Below are 12,558 nucleotides of genomic sequence, written 5' to 3'. Positions count from 1 at the left end.
TGTTGTCGCTACCGCCTCTTATGACCGAAAATAACTTCTAGACATCAGGACTGCGATTACTCACCACGGACAAGCAGAATCCTTTTTCTCCTTTCACGACTCTGACGAGCCCGAGGCGGAGGATATACGGCTCACTTGGGAACCCAACCCAAGTAATCTGCGTGAAGAGGTGGCGGAGAAAGAGAGGCTGGAGGGCGGGCTGCCTTCTGAGGAGTCGGAGGCGATCAAATAAACCGCCACTCCCCTCAATTCTACTAGCAAACATGAAATCTTTGGACAATAAAATGGGCGAGTTATTGTGAAGATTAAACTACCAACGGGACATTAAATACTGAAACATCTTATGCTTCACGGAGTCGTGGCTAAACGACGACAATATCAACATACAGATGGCTGGTAATACGGCAGGATAGAACAGCGGCGTCTGGTAAGACAAGGGGTGGAGGATGATGTATTTTTGTAAACAACAGCTGGTGCACGAAATCTAATGAAGTCTCGAGCTATCTAAAGAAGTCTCGAGCTATTGCTCGCCTGAGGTAGAGTTTCTCATGATAAGATGCAGACCACGTTACCTACAGAGAGAGTTCTCATCTATATTCTTTGTAGATGTTTACATACCAACACAGTCAGAGGCTGGCACTAAGACAGCATTGAATGAGCTGTATCCCGCCAAAAGCAAACAAGAAAACGCTTTAATGCAGGGAAACTTAAATCCGTTTTACCAAATTACTATCAGCATGTTAAATGTGCAAGCAGAGGGAAAAGAACTCTGGACAACCTATATTCCACACACAGAGATGCATACAAAGCTCTACCTCGCACTCCATTTGGCAAATCTGACCATAAGTCTATCCTCCTGATTCCTGCATACAAGCAAAAATGAAAGCAGGAAGCACCAGTGACCAAATAAATTAAAAAGTGGTCAGATGAAGCAGATGCTAAGCTACAGGACTGTTTTGCTAGCACAGATTGGAATATGTTCCGGGATTCCTCAAATGGCATTGAGGAGTACACCACATCTGTCACTGGCTTCATCAATAAGTGCATCGATGACGTCGTCCCCACAGTGACCGTACGTACATACCCCAACCAGAAGCCATGGATTACAGGCAGCATCCGCACTGAGCTAAGATAGAGCTGCTGCTTTCAAGGAGCAGGACTCTAACCTGGAAGCTTACAAGAAATCCCACTATGCCCTCTGACGGACCATCAAACAGGCAAAAGCATCAATACAGGACTAAGATCAAGTCGTACTAAACCAGCTCTGACTCTTGTCGTATGTGGCAAGCCCTGCAAAACTGAGCACTTGTTGGCTGCTTTTCCTTCACTCTGCGGTCCAACTCATCACAAACCATCTCAACTGGGTTGAGGTTGGGTGATTGTGGAGGCCAGGTCGTCTGATGCAGCACTCCATCTCCCTCCTTCTTGGTCAAATAGCCCTTACACAGCCTGGAGGTGTGTTGTGTCATTGTCCTGTTGAAAACCAATTATTTTCCCACCAAGCTTAAACGAAATGGGATGGCGTATCGCTGCAGAATGCTGTGGTAGACATGCTGGTTAAGTGTGCCTTGATTTCTAAATAAACCCCTGACAGTGTCGCTAGCAAAGCACCCCCACACCACAGTCCTCCTCCACGGTGGGAACCACACATGCGGAGATAATCCGTTCACCTACTCTGCATCTCACAAAGACACGGTGGTTGGAACCAAAAATCTCAAATTGGGATTCTTCAGATCAAAGGACAGATTTAATGGTCTAATGTCCATTGCTCGTGTTTCTTGGCCCAAGCAAGTCTCTTCTTCTTATTGGTGTTAGTGGTATCTTTGCAGCAATTCAAACATGAAGGCCTGATTGACGCAGTCTCCTCTCAACAGTTGATGTTGAGATGTGTCTGTTACTTGAACTCTGTGAAGCATTTATTTGGGCTGCAATTTCTGAGGCTGGTAACTCTAATGAACGTATCTTCTGCAGCAGAGGTAACTCTGGTTCTTCCTTTCCTGTGGGGGTCCTCATGAGAGTCAGTTTCATTATAGCGCTTGATGGTTTTTGCACATGAAGAAAGTTCTTGAAATTTTCAAGAGTGAATGACCTTTATGTCTTACAGTAATGATGGACTGCCATTTCTCTTTGCTTATTTGAGCTGTTCTTTCCATAATATGGACTTGGTATTTTACCAAATATTCTGTATACCACCCCTACCTTGTCACAACACAACTGATTGGCTCAAACGCATTAAGGAAAGAAATTCCACAAATTAACTTTTAACAAGGCACACCTGTTAATTGAAATGCATTCCAGGTGACTACCTCATGAGGCTGGTTGAGAGAATGCCAAGAGTGTACAAAGCTGTCATCAAGGCAAAGGGTGGCTACTTCGAAGAATCCCAAATTTAAAAGCTAGCTAGAGAAACTGTTTAGCTGAACCATAGCTAGATAGGAGCTCCTATAGGCTTACACTAGCTACTGTATTAAAGTGACCTTATAACAAACCAGGCTTCATTTTATTAATATGATGGAAGTCATTCTATGAGGTATAAATGAAAATTGTGACTGGAAACATTGAAAAATCCCTGGAGAGTTGCTTCTTGCCTGGAACTTGGTGAGTCAGTGATCTCATACTCTCTCCATCCTTCTCTCTCTCTCCCTTTACAGGTGGTAGAGGTGTATTATGGGAAAATAACAGGTGTTCCAAGAAAGACAGACATCACAGCTTATCTAAAAAAAGTATCTGTCACTCATTTATACCTCCCTTTCCCATTTCTTTCTCTCGCATCTTATTTCTCTGTCCTCAACAACTTGCTTTCTGTCTCTATTCTTCTTCTCCTTGTTTAAATGTAGGGCTGGGTAAGATGTCCCTGTGAATTGAGGCCAGCCATGCAATGCTGCCTGGAGGAGAGAGAGAGAAGGGAAGAGAGTCACTAAGTGATAGAGAAAGAAGAGGAGGAGAGTGGAGAAGAGGGAAAAAGGGTAGTGAGAGTCAGAGATAGCAAGAAAAGGGGGGATGGCAGGAGAAGACAGAGACCGAGAGAGAGAGAAGTGATAGGAATTGAGCTGCAGAAAATGAGTCAGACTGTAAGAAAAGGGGGGATGGGTGGAGGGAGGTCTGAACTCAATTTTACTCCTGCCGCAGGTTTATTGACCTCATGCTGAAGCAGATTGGAGTTAAAAGGTGCTCTGTTCTTTCCTGCCTTTCTCTGAAAATCCCTCATTCATTTTCCACTGCCGATAAGAGTCCCCTTCACATCCTTAGCACCGGGCTAAATCTGTCAAATGAGAACTGTGTGTGTGTGTGTGTGTGTGTGTGTGTGTGTGTGGTGATCCACTGAGTCAGCAGCTGGATCAATGCTTCCTGCTGAGGGGTCACTTTACAACCACCATTAGTCCCTTCCCAGAGTGTACCACTGAACTCATTAGCATATAGAACATTGATTTAGAGATAGTAAACAAACACGCTAACATGGCGACGCAACGCATTGACTGATAATGCCCCACAAGGTAGCCAATTAAAGGCAAGGATGAAACCCATCCCTCACTCCTATCACTTAATCTGCTCCCTCTCTTTTCACCTGCAGCAGAATCTGTAGCTACCTTTGTGACCAGTTTTTCTAACAACAACCACAATGAAAGGTCAGTGAGATTAGTGTTAATCCGTGCTACTATGAATGAACAGACCAATGCCCATACACCCCTCTATAGAAGTGTGTAAGGGGAGTTTTAAACAAATGACTCACAGATGCTCTGCATCTCACCATTGATGACATCATGCCTATACTCCCCCTCCCAATTAAACAGTCAGAGAGAAGACGGTCCCCTCATAGCTCTCAGACACACATTTCTTATTAAGCTCCAACAGGGGAGGGAGGAAAGAAGGGGAGGGAGGACAAGAGGGGAGGCAAAGTGAAAAAGAGAGGGAAATAAAAGTACATACAGTATATTGACCAATCAAAGCTCACTATAGTTTCCAGCCCCTGCTGGATTGGCTGTTGATACCTAGCACTACCTAGCCTGCTTGCTAGCACCAACATGAGGGTGAAGCTAGCGTGGCTATCTGTATAGTGAATCACTGCTGTTAACCAGAGAAAGTTTTAGAGTTTAAACATTTCTGTTGCCAGCACCACCATTTCTAAATTCCTACTTTTAAATATCCAGTATCCTACTGTTTATGTATCCTCACACTTTCAAGACAGTGCAATCTGAGTTTTCAAGATAAAGACTCCACTCCACTGAGTTACAGTTAAAGGAGTTGGGGAGGGAGCCCCTACTGAGCATTAGACACCACACTATAAGGTCTACAGACTAGAGCATAACATTGTTGAAATGCCTGGATCATGTCCCAAGCATTTCTATTGGAGTGAGATTGAGATAGGAGTGAACGTGGCTGTAAGTCTGGAGGAAGTGTCAGAGGGATATGAGAGTTACAGAGAAATATAATATCCATATATACAAACTCTCTGGTGGTATATGCTCTGGTATCTGTGTCACGTGTGCTCGCTCTCCGGCCTCTAGGTCACCAGGCTGCTCGTTATGGCGCACACATGCCACCATCGTTACGCGCACCTGTGTGTCATCAGACTCACCTGGACTCCATCACTTCCCTGATTACCTTCCCTATCTCTCACTCCCTTTGGATCCTTCCCCAGGTGTTATTGTTTCTTGTCTGTGTGCTGTTAGTGTTTCTTGTTTTGTATTATGTTGTGTTTATTTATTAAAACACTCCCTGAACTTGCTTCCCGACTCGCAGCGCTAGAGAATGACGCCTCACCCAAGGGAAGCATCAGGGAGTGTTTTTTTTTTTGTTTCGGTGGGAATGACGTCAGCGGCTACAGGTTCTCATGCCTGAGACAGATCTCCAGGCTCCCCTGCCTCCCCCGGTTCGTCAGGCTCTCATGCCTCAGCATAGGTGCGAAAAGACGATTCTCTTCCACTGCAAATTCTACTAGATGAAAAGCCGAAATGAGTATGACATCCTGGCATTTAAAGGATACTTCATTTTCAAAATTCCTTGTACTATAAAACGTTTATATTTATCCTACTGAAAAAGCCTATTTAAAATGTAAGTATGGGTATTTGGACCCAGACTTTGTTTTCTTATACGTGTATGGAATGGAAGACAGTGTGATGTCATTGCCACATTTTATATTCCATAAGCCCTTGAGATTCAAGAACGTGTCGAAATGCAACAGACAAACAGACAAAGAGAGATGGAGAGACAAAGAAAGGTATTAGTCAGGAAGTTAGCTTATAAGTTAAAATGTCACTGAGAAAATAAAGTACCTAAAACAGAGTGTCACTGCCATCCTTTCTACTCCTGTGGGCACACGGCACAGTCTCACAGGCAGGACAATGACACCCCTGTCCCCCCACTTCCATTGTTTAATCTGAGGAGGCTTCCCTCTCTCTCTCTCCCTCGTGCTGTCCCACTTTCAATATCCATATCCTCCCCTTTATTGTCTCCTTTATTGTGCCTAAATCTTTTCATTCTGTTGTAAATGATCAATTTTCTCTCTTGTTCTCAACTCCAAACCCGGTCCCTCGCTCCCTTAATCTCCCTTCTCAATCCCTCTCTTCCTATTTTCTCACTCCTTTCTCTTTCTATCCTCTCTCCCTCACTTCTCTTCCAGCCTGTTCTGGGCAGTGCTTCAGTCTCTCTGGGTAGGAGGGCCCAGGCCAGGGAATGGGTAGCTTCCCTGCCCCAGACTACTCCCTCCATGGGGCCATAGTCAGGGCTAATGGCTGGAAGTGTGTTTGGAGAAGGAAGTGTGCCTGTTTGCAGACCTCTACAATATATGATGTAATGTTTAGAATGGACAGCAATTTTAGGGAGTGGAATGCTCAGATGATTGTTGGAGAACACATTTATCATCAAGGTGTCAATTCAAGTATTCTGCTGAGTTAGATATGTCCGTGACATTTCATCTGGCATAAACAACCATGTCCTATTGTCCACATTCAATTACTGTGAGTCATAAACCGTTTCGTATTGAAGCTGCACTGAAATTAGGCTGTGTGTGTGTGTGTGTGTGTATCTGCTTGGTATTAACTGCCTGACATTTTTGGCCTGATGTTTGGGCATGCTGCCAAGTGCTATCTCTGTGCCTGGTCCATTCCCCTGACACACACACAAATAAACACACACAAGATGATGAGAGATGGAGCTAACGTTGTTAGCTACAGAAAATAGAGGCTAGAAAGAGAGAGGATGGTGTTATAAAACAACCCTAGAAGACATCTATGCTATCTCTCCTGTCTCTCTCTGTGTTTGTGTGTCTAGAGCTAGAAAAATTAGAACAGTCCTGACTAATAGAGACAGGGGACAGGCTGTTCAATCCCCCATGGTCCTGCTCTATTCACTCCACCTGGGTTTGGTATTTATAGCCAGGCAGCACCTACCAATGAGAGAACAGTCATCAACAGCTACAGAGCATGGTTCCTGGGAGACAGCAACTCTGTCACTGTCAGCTCTAGTCAGCTAATATACCTCAGCCTGGGAGGCAGCTCCTCTACAAGGACTCTAAAGTAGTCTGCTAAATGTAGTTTTGTACATTGCTAAAAATGTTACTCGCCAACATTAGGGTTGTCATTCTACAAACAATAGTTAAACGTGTAGACGCAAGAATTTGTATTTGGCTACACTGTAGAACAAGTGTAAAACTAATTGCAAACAGTCAGGATTCTAACATTTTAATCCTACGTCCTCATCTCCTTCAGCACAGAGCGTTTCCATCCACTGTGTGTGAGTAGAGAGTATCTATCCACTGTGTGTGAGTAGAGCGTATCTATCCACTGTGTGTGAGTAGAGAGTATCTATCCACTGTGTGTGAGTAGAGAGTATCTATCCACTGTGTGTGAGTAGAGAGTATCTATCCACTGTGTGTGAGTAGAGAGTATCTATCCACTGTGTGTGAGTAGAGAGTATCTATCCACTGTGTGTGAGTAGAGAGTATCTATCCACTGTGTGTGAGTAGAGCGTATCTATCCACTGTGTGTGAGTAGAGAGTATCTATCCACTGTGTGTGAGTAGAGAGTATCTATCCACTGTGTGTGAGTAGAGAGTATCTATCCACTGTGTGTGAGTAGAGTGTATCTATCCACTGTGTGTGAGTAGAGAGTATCTATCCACTGTGTGTGAGTAGAGAGTATCTATCCACTGTGTGTGAGTAGAGAGTATCTATCCACTGTGTGTGAGTAGAGAGTATCTATCCACTGTGTGTGAGTAGAGAGTATCTATCCACTGTGTGTGAGTAGAGAGTATCTATCCACTGTGTGTGAGTAGAGCGTATCTATCCACTGTGTGTGAGTAGAGAGTATCTATCCACTGTGTGTGAGTAGAGCGTATCTATCCACTGTGTGTGAGTAGAGAGTATCTATCCACTGTGTGTGAGTAGAGAGTATCTATCCACTGTGTGTGAGTAGAGAGTATCTATCCACTGTGTGTGAGTAGAGCGTATCTATCCACTGTGTGTGAGTAGAGAGTATCTATCCACTGTGTGTGAGTAGAGAGTATCTATCCACTGTGTGTGAGTAGAGAGTATCTATCCACTGTGTGTGAGTAGAGAGTATCTATCCACTGTGTGTGAGTAGAGCGTATCTATCCACTGTGTGTGAGTAGAGAGTATCTATCCACTGTGTGTGAGTAGAGAGTATCTATCCACTGTGTGTGAGTAGAGCGTATCTATCCACTGTGTGTGAGTAGAGCGTATCTATCCACTGTGTGTGAGTAGAGAGTATCTATCCACTGTGTGTGAGTAGGGGGGGGTTGTACACTGTGTCCTTGAGGGCCATTATTCTGTTTCTCTCCTGAAGCCTGATATTTTCAAAGCCAGATCCAGCCGTGGTTGTGATGACTGAATTATCTATTGTGTCATTACACCGGCCACCATGGTCAACGCATTAACACAGGATGCCTGGAGAAGAGAAAGGTGAAGTGTGTGGGTGTTATGGATCTGGCTTTGTAAATGTGTGTGCGTGCCTATGTGTTTCCACACAGCCTTGGCATCTCACTGTCAACGTTTGGGGGGATACGTCAACATTTTTTTTACCAGATGCATATCTCTCCTCAGTCTCCACACAGATGCAGAGAATAGCTGTGAGCTCAGAAGTACTGTCTCTGAGCCTTTTATCTGCAAACACAGCAATGTCTCGCCACAGAAAGCACCCGGGCATTCTCTCCTTCATAATAAATCTAAAGTCCGCATCTACATTTGAATAACTTAGCATTCTCATGCCAGCAATATAAAAAGCCATCAAACAACAGCACTCACACAGTCCCCTGCCACACACACAGGCGCACACACACACATGCAGACACACACAAACATACACACATACACCCTGAGGTACAGTATCTGCTGCTACGCTGCTCCACTAAGTACACAATAGGGACTGAGACTTGAAATGATCACCGAAGACCACCATACCAATACACTGTATAACTAAACAATCCCCTAGACCGCCTTAAAACAGTGTACTAGCGGCCCACCTTAACATTCCCCACCGAGGTCTGTCAACAGGCTGCATATTACCAGGGCAATTACCTTTAAACAATAGATGTCTTTATAATGCCTCCCCCGCATACTCCACAACCACATTCTACACACTCTGGCTTGTACTCAGTCTTCTCAATGCCAGAGCTCACCAATGAGAGAGCACACCAATGAGAGCACACCAATGAGAGAGCACATCAATGAGAGAGCACACCAATGAGAGAGCACATCAATGAGAGAGCACATCAATGAGAGAGCACATCAATGAGAGAGCACACCAATGAGAGAGCACATCAATGAGAGAGCACATCAATGAGAGAGCACATCAATGACAGAGCACATCATTGAGAGCGCTCACCAATCAGAGAGCACATCACTGAGAGAGCTCACCAATGAGAGAAGTCACAGATCCAATAAAGACTCACACAAAAGGACATATTTCAGCAGGCAATGACAGGGGCAGCACTAGGAGGTCAGCAGAGGGCCTGGAGGTAGAGTTTCCACTGTGAGTAATGTGGCAGACAGTGGTACTGATAGTGATGATGACTGTCTGGACATGTAAGGACAATGTAGAGTAGAGGCTCACTTACTTAACCCTGCAGTCTACCTCCAAGGTCTAGACAGAGTGCTACAACCCTGAAAAACATCACCTCCAAAACAAACCCCTTCCAAACCATGACCCATAATCTCACTCCAAACACTATGGTAATCCTGAAGAGCAAATAAATGACAAAGTAGCCTAACTCCTGAAAATCTGTCTTTTCCACAATCTAACCCCATAATCTCACTCCAAACACTATGGTAATCCTGAATAGCCTAACTCCTGAAAATCTGTCTTTTCCACAATCTAACCCCATAATCTGCAATGACATGCAACCCAATCCTAGCCCTACTTTACACAGCAACTGACAAATACATTACTGGTACGTGACATTTAGACCCACTTAAAACAGGTCAACATGAGAACGTCCCAAATACATTACATCAAACCAGGTGCTCAAAAGCTGCCAAATGAGGTACGGTGCTGACCCATACACCCGGTGTGTGTTTGTGGTGTGTGTGTGTGTGTGTGTGTGTGTGCGCATGCCTGTGTGTGACAGTACTAACAGTGTGCAGTTTCAAGACACCTCATCTCCCATCACTTTAGTTCAGTGTTTACTTAGCACCAGTGTGTGAGACCCACCCGGGAGAGCGTTATTACACACACACACACACACACACACACACACACACACACACACACACACACACACACACACACACACACACACCCCCCCCCCCCCAGCTGTCTATTAACTCTGCTTGTTACCCATGGCGACAAAGAAAACAATGAGCATCCTCATCTACATGCAACACTATCATTTAATCAACTTAACAAACACTGAGAGGGGAAATTCATGGGATATAGAAGACACGAACATAGCTAAACTACATCAGCAAAGATAAATATCTCTGCTTGTTTTAGTTGGCCTAAAAATCATGATGATAAAATAATGTGCTGTGTGGGCATCATAATCTACAAACGGATTTGGAAGATGCTCTTGCAATTCAAATGTAATGGTCCCTGTTGTAGTTTAATTGAACTGGCTAGGACTAATTGTCTCCCTAATTAAGTCTCATAATGTGAAATGTGCCCTGGATAATGCCACGTTTAATTCTCCCATTAAAAAAAAAACCTTTGAACCATCATGAAGAATATACACTACATGACCAAAAGTATGGACACCGCTTGTCGAACATCTCCTTCCAAAATCAATGGCATTAATATGGAGTTGGTCTCCCCTTTGCTGCTATAACAGCCTCTACTCTTCTGGGAAGGTTTTATATTAGATGTTGGAACATTGTTTGCTTCCATTCAGCCACAGGAGCATTTGTGAGGCCGGGCACTGATGTTGGGCGATTAGGCCTGGCTCGCATTCGGCGTTCCAATTCATCCCAAAGGTGTTCGAAGGGATTGAGGTCAGGGCTATGTGCAGGCCAGGCAAGTCCTCGCTTTGTGCACGGGGCATTGTCATACTGAAACAGGAAAGGGCCTTCCCCAAACTGGTGCAACAAAGTTGGAAGCACAGAATTGTCTAGAATGTAATTGTATGCTGTAGAGTTAAGATTTCCTATCACTGGAACTAATGGGCCTAGTTCCAGAGCATTGTTTCTCCTCCACCAAACTTTACAGTTGGCACTATACATTAGTTCTCAAACCCAGATTTGTCTGTCGGACTACCAGATGGTGAAGCATGATTCATCACTCCAGAGAATGGTGTTTCCACTGCTCCAGAGTCCAATGGTGGCGAGCTTTACAGCACTCCAGCCGGCGCTTGGCATTGCGCATGGTGATCTTAGGCTCCATTTCATGAAGCTCCCGACGAACAGTTCTTGTGCTGACTTTGCTTCCAGAGGCAGTTTGGAACTCCGTAGTGAGTATCACAACTGAGGACAAATTATTTGTACACACTACAGCACTCTGCGGTCCCATTCTGTGATCTTGTGTGGACTACCACTTCGCAGCTGAGCAGTTATTGTTTCTAGATGTTTCCACTTCACAATAACAGCACTTACAGTTGACCTGGGCAGCTATAGCAGGGTGGAAATTTGACAAACTGACTTGTTGGAAAGATGGCATCCTATGACAGTGCCACTTTGAAAGTCACTGAGCTCTTCAGTAAGGCCATTTTACTGCCAATGTTTGTCTATAGAGATCGCATGGCAATGTGCGCGATTTTATAAACCTGTCAGCAACGGGTGTAGATGAAATAGAAGAATCCACTCATTTGAAGGGGTGTCCACATACTTTTGGTGCTGTAGTGCATCTAAAATACATCTATAAAGACTATAATTATTGCGTTTATCACAAACACAACTAGACTAGCCTACATTTCAAGTGCTTCAGCTGTGCCGTCATGTGACTGAATAGCATAAACGCCCCAAACCATAAAGCCCGTAAAGGGAACACAGCCTTTCCTGTTTAATATCGGAGTAGCCTCACCTATGACAATCGTAATATTACATAAAGTTTTGCATTGATCACAAGTTAACAAAACAATCTGGAGTCCAACTTTTACCTCGGTTTGACAGAGCGCTACGGCCAGCAGTACAAGGAAGGGGACACTTCGCAACATCTGGGAAGAGAAAAAGGCAAGGAAGAGAGAAAGGAAAATGAAATAATGTTATAGGTTAATGCCAGGTAAAATGGTTAAATAATCAAGAAATAAAGAGCAATATTTCATATATTGTTATGCCAATTATGCTATACCCTTCTGGAAAGCGGCTTCGTTCAAACGTCTGCTGCGAGGAGGAGTTCGATGAATGTGTGCCGGTAACAGAGGCGAGAGAGAGGTCTGTGATTTCAGGAGCGCTGAGGAATTCGTGGTCTACAGTCTCCCCCCGCTATGACGTGGCCACTGAAAATAAATGTCCTGAGCCCTGGAATGTTTACCGACAGAACATTCCCAATCCAAGGGGGACAAGCACATTTTGCGGTCCCGAATAATTCACCCCTGTTGGCAGTAATGGCAATAGAGAATATGGCAGTTTGTTCATATGTTCTAAAACCTGGATTCGCTTCATTATACTGTACATTACTTTTTTTGAGAACAGGAGAGAACTTCCTCACAGTTAGAACTATCTGGTTTAAGGTTGCGGGTTATTGTCCGTTTGTCGGGTGAGCAAATAGCTGTGCAGACATTACAAAGTGTTTGCAGCATGTATAATTGCAGCCTGGTCTCATCGACTAGACATAACATAGTAAACGATTTTTTTACATCCTCAAATTACTATGACATGTTATGTTTGGTATGGTTACCTAAAACAGTTTACTTAACTGCAATATGTAACTTTTTTGGCATCCTGACCAAATTCACATAGTTATAGTAAGTTATATCTGTCATTCTCAGTGAACAGTACAACCCTACATCTGTAAACATGGACACCCTCAGAGATATCATCCTGACCAACTTGCCCTCTAACTACACCTCTGCTGTCTTCAACCAGGATCTCAGTGATCACTGCCTCATTGCCTGCGTCCGTAATGGGTCCGCGTACAAACGACCACCCCTCATCACTGTCAAACACTCCCTAAA

At 44.2% G+C, this 12,558-nt stretch overlaps 1 protein-coding gene across 2 annotated transcripts in view; it reads right to left on the bottom strand.

Annotated features, from left to right (window-relative positions):
* Positions 1–12,184, bottom strand: part of LOC110520461 (follistatin-related protein 1) — a 36,373-nt gene extending 24,189 nt beyond the window's left edge. Inside the window, exons 1-2 of one of the 2 annotated variants that reach the window (XM_036975016.2) lie at positions 11,733–12,184; positions 11,542–11,598 (exon numbers count right to left, since the gene is read on the bottom strand). In XM_036975016.2, coding sequence (XP_036830911.1) covers positions 11,542–11,598 — 57 coding nt within the window. In that variant the 5' untranslated portion in view covers positions 11,733–12,184. The remainder of the gene's footprint in view (positions 1–11,541; positions 11,599–11,732) is intronic. The other variant, XM_090230236.1, reaches the window with a different exon arrangement.
* Positions 12,185–12,558: the final 374 nt, after the last annotated feature.

Source organism: Oncorhynchus mykiss, chromosome 3, assembly GCF_057628025.1.
Source record: "Oncorhynchus mykiss isolate SJ-2025 chromosome 3, ASM5762802v1, whole genome shotgun sequence".
NCBI classification, from domain to species: domain Eukaryota; kingdom Metazoa; phylum Chordata; class Actinopteri; order Salmoniformes; family Salmonidae; genus Oncorhynchus; species Oncorhynchus mykiss.
This window is presented reverse-complemented; position numbering and strand designations above follow the sequence as displayed.